This window comes from Mauremys mutica, chromosome 1, assembly GCF_020497125.1.
Source record: "Mauremys mutica isolate MM-2020 ecotype Southern chromosome 1, ASM2049712v1, whole genome shotgun sequence".
In the NCBI taxonomy this organism is placed as follows: Eukaryota; Metazoa; Chordata; order Testudines; family Geoemydidae; genus Mauremys; species Mauremys mutica.
Window position 1 is genome coordinate 57166720 of NC_059072.1, and position 14686 is coordinate 57181405.

Here is a 14686-nt window from a genome sequence, read left to right on the forward strand (position 1 = left end):
CCCCATGAAGGAAGGGAATGAACAATGGGATTCATAGATTCACAGATTCTAAGATGAGAAGAGACCACTGTGACCGTTCAGCCTGATCTTCTGCGCACACAGGCTGTAGGACTTCTCCAAGAAGCTGGATTAAAGCTTTTTTAGAAAGATATTTAATCTCTTTTAAAAGATTCCAAGTGATGGTGAGTTCTCCACCTCCCCTGGTGAGCTGTTCCAATGTTTAATTACCCTCAATGCTAGGAAATTGAGTATTATTTTAAGATTGAATTTGTCTAGCTTCAACTTCCAGCAACTGAATCTTGTTATGTCTTTGTCAACAAAATTGAAAAGCTCTCTGATACCTTTTCCCTATATAAGTATTGTACAGAGTGATCAAGCCACCTCTCAACGCTCTCCTCGATAAGTTAAGCTGGGCTTCTTTAGCCTCCTTTGAACTCTCTCCAGTATTTCTACATCCTTCTTGAAGTGTGGACATCAAAACTGGAATAGTATTCTAGCATCTGTCTTAAAAATGCTGTGTACAAAGGCAAGATCCCTTTCCTGATTCTATTTAATATTTCCCCTTTTATTCATCCAAAGATAAAAGTAGCCCTTTTTGCCACCTCACTGCACTGAGGCCTCATGTTGGGGTGGTTATCTTTGATGACCCCTAAGTCCTTTTCTGAGTCACTGCTTTCTGAGACAGAATCTCCCATCCTGTAGCTATAGCCTGCATTTGTTGTGACCAGATGTATTACCTTGTATTAAAATACATTTTGTTGAATTGTGTCCATCTAACCCAGGGATTCAAACCTCTCCATAACAGATATATATCTTCCTCATTATTTACTACCCAATCAATCTTTGTGTCATCTGCCAATTTTATATAATTTTCTAAATCACTGATAAAAATACTGAATAGCATTGGACCAAGAACATACCCCTGGGCTACATCATTTAGAAATGGCCCCGCCAATTGATGTCTCCCCATTAACAACTACATTTTGAGATCTAATTGCACTGCACTATGTCTAAAAGACATAAGAAGTGTTACCCCATAAAACTTGCATGGAACATTCTTTCAAATCAATGCAGTAAAGTGTGGCTTGGTGAGCAATTCTCAAGAAATAATGTATTCAGGGAATATAATCTTTTTTCAAGTTTGTGAATTTGTCATGAACAGACGGCGTTTTTACCAACTTGTCTTCTATTTGAAATTGTTCCACAAATATTTTAACAAACAAATTGCAGGCTAAACAATGGCTTAAGTGACCAATCACATCCTGAAGAGTGAATTCTGAATATTGAATTTTTAAATGAATATCACAAACAATTTCTGATCAGTGCACAGCCTGCAATTTGTTTGTTTACTGCATTGGTTTGAAAGAATGCCCCATGCAAGTTTTCAGAGGTAACATTTCTTATGTCTTTAACTAGATGATGGCCACTCTCCACTCAAAAGATTTTTTTTTCATAGTTAAACAAATTTCATTTTGCGATTACATGAATCTTGGCCATAAGCCTGAAATTTGCTGTTTGCAACATTTGTGCAAACCAAACTTTGATTACACAAATGTTAGCAAAAAGGAAACAGAAAAGGATTCATTCAAAATACATTCAAAGTGAAATCCCATTTAGATGTTGTCAAAATGCTTGGAGTTCATTTTTCTTAGCACTAGTCTACACTTTAAGCGCTACAAGTCCTGAAGCGCATCTGGTGAAGACAGTTTCCCATTGGCATAATAAATCCACCTCCATGAGAGATGGTAGTTAGAGAGATGGGAGAAGCTCACTGACATAGTGTTGTCCACACCGGTGCTTAGGTTGGTGTAACTTATGTCACTCCGGTGAGAGGTTTATTGACACCCCATAGCGATGTAAGTTATGCTGAAGTAAGTGGTAGTGTAGACCTGGCCTTACTATAGACTCTGCTGTCGTAGGAAGACTCACCAAGCATCGACACTGCTGACAGTTCTGCACCCAAGTATCTCCACTGTTGTATGAGAGCTCCCCACTTTGATGTAGACATTGACTGCTGAGCCTTGAGTCACATTCAGGGCAACAAAACAGGTCAACAGTAGGGTTCTCACAGTCACAGACCATCCGCCGACACATCACATATCCACTCTGTTGTTCCAAGACAGATCAGCACATAGTGATAACAGAAATTTGCATAACTCTGGTCACAATACAAAATTAGGCATGTTGGTTTAATTCTAAATCACATGTTAATTTGCATGTCCTTAATTTCCTTCGTAACAGCAATTCTTCAATCAGCCCTCTCCTGAGGTGATGAAATATATAGGTTTTCCTGAGACAGTGAGGGTACGTCTATGCTACCTGCCAGATCGTCGGGTAGTGTTCAGTGTATTGGGGATCGTCTAGATGTAATAAATCAATCCCCAAATTGATGCCTGTACTCCACCTCGGCAGGAGGAGTAAGCGGAGTCGACGGGGGAGCCGTAGTGATCGACTCGCTGCTGTGAGGACAGCCAGGTAAGTCAAACTAAGATACTTCAACTTCAGCTACGCAAATAGCGTAGCTGAAGTTGTGTATCTTAGTTCGGAAACCCCCCTCACGCCCCTCCCCCCCCCCCGCTAGGGTAGCCTCAGATTAACAGATTTTACTAAAATTATACTAATTTTTGTATGCATGTTAGTAAGTGTTGATAGAAACTTCCAGACCAATCCATCTCTCCTACACCTATTATAAAGTGTTCATATTAGAAAGACTAAACATAGCCAGGGTTCAACTTAAATGCTGTTGAAACCTTAGCTTTTAGGGAGTTGTCCCAGTTTTTGCCAGCAGCGAATTTGGCCCAGGTTTTGCTTCAACATTTTTAGCACTAAGCATGAGTTTAGGGGAAAGAACAGCTTCACATTAAGATTTGAGGAGGATGGCCAGTATTACCTTCGGGTATATGAGAGGCAGGGAGGGTGGGGGAAGACAGCTTTTTTCCTTCACATTTCATCAATTCTAGCCAATCTAATTCCGGGTCCAACTACATCTCAAAGATCAATGCACACGGGAAATCTTCTGTGCACAAATTTCATTTCTCCCACATGACTAAGGGAGGTGGGTGTGCGTGATGATTCTGTCTTCCTTTTTGCAGGGTTGCACAGCAAAGCCTCCAAGGAACTATTATCCATCCAGGGGGAAACGGCTGGGATTGAGTAGGACTGGGATAGGGTGCTCGGAGTTGGGGAGAGGCAGGCCAGAGGGAAGCACACTGATCCCAAATGGTCCTGTGGAAATCACCTTTCCTGTGACATCACCTCCATGGTGGAGGGGGCCCAAGAAAAGCAGTAACAGAGTAATTTTACTGGAATCATAGTGTTTTCTTCCAATTTAGCAATCTCTCCCTTTTTCCCCACCAGTGATTAAAAAAACAGTGAACTTTATACTAACCTGGCACGAGCAGACGGAGCATCGGTCGTTCTCCAGCACCCAAATCTGCCCATTGTGTTTGATTTTGTCATCATGTATACAGTCTCCTGTGCAGTTTTTTCCATGAGGACATCGACAGTCATACCCACCATCCAAGTTAAAGCAAACAGTGTCATTGGCACAGCTGTGCCTTCCAGTCCCACATTCATCAATGTCTGTGAAAACATGCCACGTAATGCTTTTAGACCACATTCAATTAACAAAAATGGCCTTGCTACAGCCAGTATAAATGATTCTCAGCCATTAAAGCCTTCAGCTGAAAATTAATTTGCACTCCACCAGAATAGGGAGAAATAACTCACAAGTTCACACAATGTCTTTGAAAACCCCCTTCTCTGTTTTAAAAGAAAAAAATTTCTATATCATTTTCTAAGTGAAAGTTGTTGAGCTATTTAGCAAGAACAAGGCAACCACAACTTCTAAACAAGAGGCACAAGAACAGAGATAATACTAAGCCCCAGAAAGACCATTGGTCTATGGAAGCCTGCATCCATGAGAAGTAAAAGGGTACTTAACAAGCAAAGCAACAGACAATTGAATTTGCTTCCAAACTCTTTTGCTAGCTCTGCCTAGTGCTTTTGAGTCACCTACACATCTACTGAAAAGTTAACATGAGAAGAGAAGTCTGACCTGTAGTTTCATTCAGTAATAAGGGATCACATGATTTATCTAAGGTACCAACAGAGCATATTAGTTATTCGAGTTACAGAGGCATCCATGATCTTTGTGTCTAATATAAGAACAAAATGAATCTCAACAGGGATTAAGCTGAACAACTTTGACACAATATTATATTTCAAAGATTTCAGAGTACTTTAGAGACACATATCATTAATGCATACACACACATCTTTCGCAAAGACAAACTAACGGCATACACTGCCTTGCACTTCAATGATTTTATTTAGCTTTTCGAGCTGTCTGTCTCCTCCTATAGCTAGAGGGAAAATCCCACCCATTTCTCTCAGCTTAGGATTCTGAAAGAGTATATGGTAAATAGCACTACTCAATATAAATACATTCCAAAATGTATCTGAAAAATCAAAGGCCACATCCTTGGCTGTGCAAATCTGGGTAGCTCCATTGACTTCAATCATAAATCAAAACTTTATGACAATCTGGCCCCATGTTTTTAATTACAGATTGCACTAAAATGTGATATTTGTGCTATTTACTGGACAGCAGGCCAATAAAAAAAAATCAGTATACTTGTGTATCTTTTACAATCAATCTCAAAGCCTCATACAATACTCAACTACTTTTGGCTTCAAAGATGGAAAGGGAACCCAACTCTTAAAGCAAAACAGCTCAATTAAAACTCCGGCTCAATGTGCAGCTACTGTCAAAAAAGTAACAAGATGTTAGGATGTGTGAGAAATAAGATGGAGAATAACATGGAAAGTTATATAGTGCCATTATCTGAATCAATGGTGTGGCTTCATCTATTGTGGTAACCCCATCTCAAAAAGGATACTGAAGAATTAAAGGGGGTTCAGACAAGAGTGGCGAAAATGATTAGGGGCCTTGAAAAACTCTCATATGAAGAGAGATTGAAAAGACTAGAATTGTTTATCTTACAAAGGAGACAAATAAGGGGAGACGATAAAAGTATATCAAATAATGAATGGCCTAGAGAAGTTAGATCAGGGGGTTCCGTTCTCCCAATCTCATGACACAAGAATAAGGGGATGTGCAATGAAATTGAAAGGTGACAAGTTCAATCTGATAAAAGGAAATACTTTTTCAGAGAACACATAAATAGTGGAACTTGTTGCCACAGGATGTTGTTGAGGCCACAAACTTAGCAAGATCCAATATGCGATTGAACATTTATATGGATAACAAGAATATTTGGAGTTGCAATAGTTAATGCTAACAGATTTTGGAAGAGAGATTAAATTTCATGCTTCAGAGTGTATGTAGACTAGTGTCTAACTATTAGGGCTAGGAGGACAATTAATGTGGGAGATAGATTATTCCACCCACTGCTTAAAGCAAGATTCCTTTATCTCCCTTTGAAGCATCTTGTACTGGTCACTGTCAGCAACAGGATACTGGATAAACTGGACCATGGATGTAATCCAGTGTGATAGTCCCTATGTTCCTAAGTGAGCAAAACACCAAACATCCTGAACCTATTATAAAAAAGAAAATGCTGAACCCAGTGTGAACCAAAACTAGTATTTTGGCATTATCTAACTACTTTGTAAACCAATTTCCAGTCTCCTGAAACACTGGCTACCACTATAAGAAAAAAAACCATTTAAATGTTTAATATTTTAAACAAAATGATTAATTTCTAACACTGGAATTCTCTTTATTATTGTTAAGCCATTTTTATGGAGGGACTTTTTCTTGTTTAAAATGCTCTCACACACAGGGTTCCCACACTGCCAGTATCACAAATAAGTAATGTCACTTCTCAAGCAAGTTGGTGACTACCTTCATTCAACTCAAAACTACCACATTTAATGAGAAATTTGGGGTGAAATTACTATCAGTGTAAATGAGAATATCTCCATTAGAGCAAGTGGAACTGTGCCTGTTTACACCAAGTCTGAATTTAGCTCTTCATATTCAGGCACATTTCACAACTTATTCATTGGGGTGGAATGTTCCAAAGGTTTCAATGATAGTTAACTCTGCTTCCACAGAAGTCAATGGGAGCTTTACTACTGACATTCCGACTTCAATGGGAGCAGAGTCTGGCCACCACTGAGCGCTTCTGACACTCCTACCCTTCTACTTCTGAACTTTCAGCTTGCTGACCTCAGAAAAATGAATACTCTGCACAAGACAGGTTAAATATCCTCAGCCCAAATCAGTGGGCATCCATATTGTGATTCTAATCCACTATGAAACAGCAACATGCTCAAAATGCAGAGAGAAAAACACAAACTTGCATACATGAAATTCATATCTGCATTATTCATCAGCATCAAACTTCATTCTTTATCTGCAAAGTGCTTAAGCACAAATCATCCTTCCCTGGCAAAAGCTTACTTCAGCGTTTTGATTTTGGACTTGCAACAACCCACCATAAACCATGAATTAAGTTGCTGACATTTTGTTTATGGCCATAACTGGGGCACCAAATGCCATAAACTACTGACGCTGCTGGGGACTGAACTCGGGAGCTGTTACTGCTGAACACAATGAATGGGGGGAAGTAGTCCAGGCTGCAAATCTCCAGCTATCTCAGATCTAGGTGTTATATCACTATTATCACTCCCATGTCATCTTCCAAAAACACATCAACACACTGCAGCCAGCTTACAACACAGTGCTTAGCAAGCTAGTAGTTTGAATGGTATAGATAGGGATGTGTGAGCCTCAAAAGATTGGGAGGATTGTGTTGGATAAATCACGCAAAATGTGAACAGCTACCCAGAGCTTAACTGAGGGCCAAAATTTGCTTACCTAACCCATGTGAGATGTTCAATAGGATGTATATTTTAAGGTCTTCCTTCTCCCTCCTCCTATCCCGCACCTCCCAACCTAATCACATCACAAGACCATAACACTGCCTGATTCCCTCCCCCCGCTGCTCCCAGAGGCCTCCTGTCTTTCTATTTCATTGAGAAAGGAATCAAGGCTGGAACACCCTCTCTTTTGGGCTCTGGCTGGTTCCTTTATACAAATTTTGTAAATTCCAGGCCTTGCCCAGGTCAGAGATACCTCCAAACACACTGATCCAAACACACTGATACAGCAGAGAGCTCCTAAATTAGAAACTTGGAAGATGGGAGCCAGTCCAGCAGAGATTGCCAGATGTGCTGAAATCCAAAGATATTTCAGCAACAAGGGAAGTTCTTAACTAAATGTTTCTGGACAAAAATGGCCTTTACAAGATCCTTTCTTGTAAAGGAACATCAGTCAACTTACACCAGAGATGAATTTGTCCCAAACTGCTCAGACATGGGCAAAATCACAAAATGAATGGTTTTGCTTATGTTCAAATAAATGTGGATGCTTATCTAGACTGATAAAAACCCTTTAGGTTTAAGAGTTAGTCTAGAAATCTTGTACTTTTATGACATTTCTCTTGCTTTCTTTTTCTGCACAGGTCAGACATAATATTCTTTTGCTGCATTTGGGATCTTCCACTCCTGGTCCTGACATAAACCCGCAAAGTGAAGGGCCATCAGAAGCGAGGAAAAATTTAAAAAAATAAAAGGTGTATAAACCTTTTTGAACTTCAGAATAGCTTTGGTTCAGTTAGAGTTCTGGTTGGAGGTTTACCTTGGTTCTTAGTTTATCTGAGCAAGTTTGTCTAACTAATACTGGCCTCAAGATGTTCAACTTTTTATATTCAATAAATTAGGTTGCGTCATAGCATCACACTTTGTTCTAACTTTATATCCTATCTGAGGCACAATGCCATAGCTTCAGTCCAACAAAAAATAATGCAGTGTGATATCAACGGTGTTCCCTTGTTCCCTTGAGCTGTTACATATTCTAAAGTTTAGAGTGGCAAACAGTCAATCTGAAAGTGTTCCACTGTTAATGAGTGGGGGTATCAACAGCATCCAGCTATTTTCCTAATACTTGTAAATTAATTCTAATCACTTGTCCCTTTCGGTATGTATTTACTAAAGAGCTGTTGATGCCTTGTAGAAAACCCTAAAAAGCTTTCTATTTAGCAGCAATTCTGTATTTCTTTTTCCTTGGCTTCTCACTTTTATAGAAATGGGATCATTGTTGCTTAGAAAAAGTTTAAATGCTCATCTTTAGTGATGGACACTGCAAAAAATTTAGTACATCTAAGTTTTAAGTTGGTTGAACAGCCAAATGTCTAGTAGACATCACCAAATCACAATGTTAAAGCAAGAAGGCAAATCCAGTATCACAGTCACAGATAAAACCTTGTGTTGGATGATTACCTACTAAATATTTTCATGGAAAATTAGTGCATCACTTGTGTATAGACAGATTTTTCCAAAACTATTTGTCATGTTCTAAAATCTGTCTGACCAGCACTGAAATTTAGCCAGTTCTTGATGGAGAAGCCAAGCCTTACAAAGTCAGTAACTTGTTTAAATAGCCAGGTAGCTAATCCACCTGGGAGTACAGGCTTTCAAATGTGGTAAAAATGCTCAGAAGAAGTGGTGAGAGGGATACTGAAAAGGTCACCCTTGCTCTTAGTGGAGTGCATTCTTTGAGTCTGCATCACTGAAATTAATTCCATTCCTTCCCTTTGGGATTGACACTGCCTGCAGACCTGAGCTTAAACAAAGCTGAGCAGCTCATGCTGTGGGAGCGTTTGGAGTTTATAATTACCAAATATGAAGGAATATGCACACTTTTGGTCTAAACAAACCAGAACAGAACACACAGCCTTGTTTGTCTTAAAATAGTCTTCAGAGTAGAGGCTCATAAACGCTTAAAGACTAAGTGCTTCATACTAGGGCAGCTGCATCTTTAAATAACTGTATACCCACTAACTTGCTGTTCCCATTTGCTAGAGCCTCTGGAATGATTCTACACAGCACCAACCCACCCCTCCCACCCTTCACCTCCAGTGTTTCCAAGCTTCTAATGTTATTCCTCAAGCTGCTGCTTTCTAAAGGCAGTAATTCTATGAGCAGTAAAAGCAACATCATAGTACCCTGGGGGTGAGCAGTGGCTTATTAGACCCCCTGAATAATTCTTTGCAATAGGACCAGTTTCTTAAAGAGGAATATTTTAGTGTACAGAGTAATTGGAGAGGAGGAACTGGCTGGATAAGCTTCATTTCTGCATGTAAAAAAATAGTTTCCTCAGTCTACTTCACCCCCTCCGTGATGTCACTGGTGAGAGAATGTGGTGATCTATACAGCCTACTAGTGTACACAGGGGTCATCTGTTTAGTAGCATTTCATTTTGGAAAATCTCTTCCTAACCACTGGACTATCCTTCCTCTCTGTTACTCCCCTTTACAGCCAGCTAGTGAAGAAAGCCCACAGAGGGGCTGGAGCCATCTCCTTGCTCTCTTTGGGTTGGAGAGTAGGGAGAGAGAAGATCCTGGCTTCCCAGGAGCAGGGACTGCAATTCTGCCTGGCTTATACTGGCTGGGCAAAGAGGATGGGAGAAAGGCTGCACACAATCTGGCCCTGATTATTACTGCACACAAGCAGGTATGAGGCCAAAGAGATTCTGTTCCTGGCTCAGCCAGAGACTTCATATGTGACCTCAGACTAGTTGCTGAATCTCCCTGTGCTCTTCAGTTCCCCATCTGTGCAATAGGGAAAATAATACTTCTTTTCTCCCATTTTCATTTGTCTTATCTATTCCCGCTCTAAGGTCTTTGGGGACAGTGCCCAGCACAATGGATCCCCAATGTCAGCTGGGGACTCTGCACATTACTGTATTATGAATGATAATAACGTGTGACCTATTAGACATTTATAGGCCCCTTTATTGGATACTGACCTTCACATGATTCTCCACTTGGTGAAAACATCCCATTGTCATGGTAGCCATCCCTGCACTCACAGTGGTACCAGCCAGGCAGGTTAATGCAGTTAGCACGGCTGTCACATTGAACAAAGCCATCTGAGCATTCATCAATGTCTGTTCAGCAACCAAAAAAGAAAACAGGAAGTCACACAGCTGAATCTGCTACATTAGTCTGCTGACAATACAGTACCTGCTGCATTACTAAAATGGTTTTAATCAATATTATTGGACCCCCATAATGGTTGATAGTAAATTTAAAAAGAGATTGAATTTTTGAACCTCTTCCCATAAAAGCTGTAGAATAATAGCAAGACCATACTAATGAATGCATAGGACGATCTAGTAGCCTTCTCTATTGTTAAACATTAATAATTAATTGAATCACAACAAATGGTAAGCAGTCTGTTATCTATGTAAACCTCCCAAAGCACTAAGAAAGAAAGGGGTTCCAATTCAAGGAATAAAAACTATATCTCCAACTATTAATCCCTTGATCTATCCAGACTGTCTGACATAACCAACACTATGTATTTCAGTAGCATATCAAGACAACAAATCCTTACTCTCACTATCAGAGAATTAATGCTCTTCCAAAACATTGGACAAAACTACTGGTGCAATCTGGCTTCATTAAAGAGTACCTGTAGCCGGGGGGGTGGGGGGGAATTTGATATTTTATTTTTGGTTCTTGTTTTAAGTAGTGTGTTTTCCAAACCAGACCGGATTTCCTTCCTTCCATTTTTTTCTTCCTCAAGAAGAAAAGGACAGCATCTGGACTTGAATATATTCCCACTTACACCAGCTTTACATTATCCTCAACGGAGATACTCCTAACTTACAGCAGTTACTCCTGCTCTGAGTCTAAGTGAGAGCAGAAGCAGCCTTCTATCACAAATAATTGTTAAGAGTCCAAAAACATGGCAAGTTCTTACGGACACAGTACAACTCACTTTTCTCTTCCTGATGTGGATCTCTTAAAAGGTAGCCTTCCACTGGCTAGACTTCTTCCAAAGATCTCACCCTTGAATGGATTTCTGGACACCTTAATTAGGTCCAGCGTACAGCAAGGCCTGCCCTACTGAATTCTAAAAGCTCGGTATGTGAACTGATGTTATACACAAAGTGCATCATGCTGTCTTGATTTCCAGTACCTTATATTACATCCAGTAGGCCAAATTCTACCCTTCCATACCTGTGCAACCCCTTTCCCATTAAAGACTATTATAAAGCAGCACCATTCTCAGTGATGTGGCTAAATGATGTTAATGAGCTGGGCATAGTAGGACAGTGGAAACAAACAGGGATATAAAATATGACCTTCATTATCAAATCCAACATAAGTTTCTGGAAATCTGGAAGGAATTATGTTTTACATCACATGTGGCACAAAGCTCTAGAAACCAGCAGAGTGAGTCTAAGGTTATAGCAATCCTACTGAAGATAAGGGGCCTATACCAGGTCCAGTAAAGGCGTGCTTGCATCATATATATGTGATGGCCAGCATCTTGGCCAAAGCCAGAGACTAAACCAGGGACTTCCACTGCAAAAAGCATGAATCTCTCCAGCTGGAACTATAAAGCTAGGCCCACATCCTCTTTGGCTCAGGCACAGAGGAAGACACATAACACACACTGACTGGTGGGTTACACACTTCCTTTGTACATAGGCAGCTCATCTCAAGCATGCGAGTAACACTTCAATTCAAATATCAGATACTCCCCCACATTTATGCTATGACTGACCAATGACTCTTGGCCAATGCTAGTGACTGAACTGGGAACCTCCAGTGCTAGAAATATGAGTTATAGTTTGAGCTAGAGAGCAAGGATGTGAAGTGTGCAGCTGTAATGGACCCAGTACCCTCTGTGGATTGGTCACAAAGGGGGACATGCAACACACTGAGCAGTGGGTCACATACAGTGGGTCAAAATCCTGCCCTCAAACCCTGTTGGCTCACATTAATGTGATCTGTTATTTCCATAGAGGACAGCCTACTATTGTTGAAGGAGCTAGCTACGAGATGTAATAAGTATCATCTCCCTGTAACATTAGTACATATCGTCACTCTAAGCTCTTATGGAAACCATCCTTCGAAAAGTAAAGTTAAAAATCAAAGTTTCCTCATCCCTACACACCACCACCACCACCAGTTTGGAGGAGCTGAAGTAGCACAATATTTCAGGGACACTTGAGAACTTCATTGCATATTCCTCATTTAGCCAACCACATTCATCCTTCTTGTTGCATTTTTTCTATTCATGCTGAGAGCAAATTGCTGTCGGGTGTTTTATTTACATATGAAATAGACTCGGGTCTACTTTTGCATTAAAGGGTTGACATAGTTACTTTTTACAATTATATATATAGTCAAATTACCACCATATTGACTTTTAAATGGGTTATAATTAATCACAGAGTCTCTATTTCTTCTCATTAATACATCTCTTCCCGATTATAGCACACACTCTGTTAAAACTCTCTCTAGTTATTCTACTTTGGTGCTCACTAACAGCATCAAACTCTAGTGTAATAAGTCTCATTCAAAAATGCTTTTGCCTTTGTCTTAAAAGGATGGTGGCCACCCTATGTATTAGCAACTTAGAAGGAAATATCCTCTGGTTCAAAAACCAGAACATTCAACTCTGAGCATATCCCAAGACAGGGGTTCTCAACCTTTTTCTTTAAGCCCCCCCGCCCCCCAACATGTTATAAACATTCTGTGGCCCACCTGTGCCACAACAACTGTCTCTCAGTAAATTAAAAGCTGAGGCCAACATTAGGGGGTAGCCAGCTGAGCAATTGCCCAGGGCCCCATGCCACAGGAGCCCCCACAAAACTAAGTTGCTTGGGATTCAGCTTCAGCCCCGGGCAGCAGGGCTTGGGATTCGGCTTTCTGCTTGGGCCGCAGTGAGTCTAACACTGGCCCTGCTTGCGGTCCCCAGGAGGCCCTGGACTCCAGGTTGAGAACTGCTGTCCTAAGACACTAATACAATAAGCCCTGCCATAGTACTCAAAAAAGACAATTCTTTACAACTTTCAGCTGTTCAATTTGTCTAGCTCTCAACCAATACAAAGCTTCTTCATAGTGAGGAGTCAGGAGACAGCAAAACTACAGGAGATTTCAAGAGATCAGAGAAAGATCAACGAGAATTCTGTTGCTTAGGTGAGAAAAAGCTGGTTTGTAGTCTGTGCCTTAGGCCACTGGTGTTCACTCAGATACTGGCAGATCATTAAAAAAAAAAAAAAGCAAAGACTGAAACCTTGGAACTTCCCATTTCGCTGGGGAATGTGCAGTTTGAGAGCCAGCTTGCTTGCCACTACATGATCTAAGGGCTTGTCTACACTTACCAGGGGATCAACGAGAGGTGATTGATGCATCAGCAGTCGATATAGCAAGTCTAGTGAAGACTCACTAAATCGACTGCAGATCGCTCTCCTGTCATCTCCAGTACTCCTCTGGATCGAGAAGAGTAAGGGGAGATGACGGGAAAGTGTCTCCTGTCTACATCGCATAGTGTGGACCCCACAGCTAGTAGATCTAAGCCATATCAGCTTGAGTTACGCTATTGCGTAGCTTAGATTGACCTTTCCCTTTAGTGTAGACAAGGTCTAAGTCATTGTGCTAAAGGCTGGGGATCATATGTTCAATACATGACATCTTGTTGGGGTGGGCTGAAGGTGCAAATCCCACAGAATCAATGAAGTGGGTAGTCTAAAAGGTGGAGGGGGTATAGGATTGTTGTTCTGACTTGACGTAAATCTTTATAGCTGCTCTAAATAACATGCATGAAAATGACTTGATGGCACATTTCTTCCATTGAAAAGTCGAATTTACTTATTGGGGATGATGGGGAGGAAAGAGGGTTATTAAGGTCACAGTAACACAGATGAATTAAAAGAGTCCTGTGTTCCTCTCTTCAGAACAATTTATTTGTGGCTCTGTATGCTTTCTAATTATGAATACAGCATTGCAGGCACGCGTTTTATGCATCTTGATGAGCTCACTTACTGATTATTCAGGAAAAACAAGCCTTGAATGACATGTCAGTTTGGTAAATTGACAGCCAAAGTAGCTATTCTGTATTTATTTGCAAACTAACTGACAAAACCTATATCACAAAAAATATTACTTGGGACGAAATGCTTTTACAGATGTCAATAAGCAACAAAATACATTCTTCCAGTTTCCTTACGGCTGAACACGAGATATTGAGAGGAGTTATGTACGAATCCCTAACATGAAATGTACTGATAGAAGCACTCTGTTGGTCTTTAGGAGATGTCATATTCTTGACTGATTGTTTGCCTTCAAATCATTTCATTGTAACCAGTGCCTGCATCAGTGTTGAACAATCCATTATCCTTTAAATGGTTTTGCAGCAAACCAAAGACACCCCAAAGTTTCTCCCTACAGCTAACCTTTTATGGAAAAAAATTCCAATGTGTCTTCTGGTGGTTTTTAAAGCATAGATTTATTTAAGTATGAAACCAGTTCCTAAGAATCTAAAAATTGTAAACATTAATTACAATAACGAGTCTCACTGCAGCAGGACAAAATACAACCACCACAACTCTATGAAACAAGTAGAAGATGTGGAAGGAAAGCATTCAGAAGAGTTGAAATGCTTATTTCACAGAAATACTTCTTGACATTTGGATAAAAGGATTTCTATTTTCAAATTGGCAAAAGATGGCTCAGGAAAGGCTGTGAAAGGATCTACAACTAACATGATTTTCTTAGCAAAAGAAAAGCAGCCAGAAGTAATTTTTCTCTCTGCCATAGTGAAATGTTCTCCGATGAATCATCTTGCAGCTGCTCAC

At 40.3% G+C, this 14686-nt stretch overlaps 1 protein-coding gene across 1 annotated transcript in view; it reads right to left on the minus strand.

The window, feature by feature from the left end:
- NELL2 (neural EGFL like 2) overlaps positions 1–14686 on the minus strand; it is a 230561-nt gene that overhangs the window by 9335 nt on the left and 206540 nt on the right. The window contains exons 16-18 of the mRNA XM_044998981.1: positions 9839–9979; positions 3389–3582; positions 1930–2106 (exon numbers count right to left, since the gene is read on the minus strand). Coding sequence (XP_044854916.1) covers positions 1930–2106; positions 3389–3582; positions 9839–9979 — 512 coding nt within the window. The remainder of the gene's footprint in view (positions 1–1929; positions 2107–3388; positions 3583–9838; positions 9980–14686) is intronic.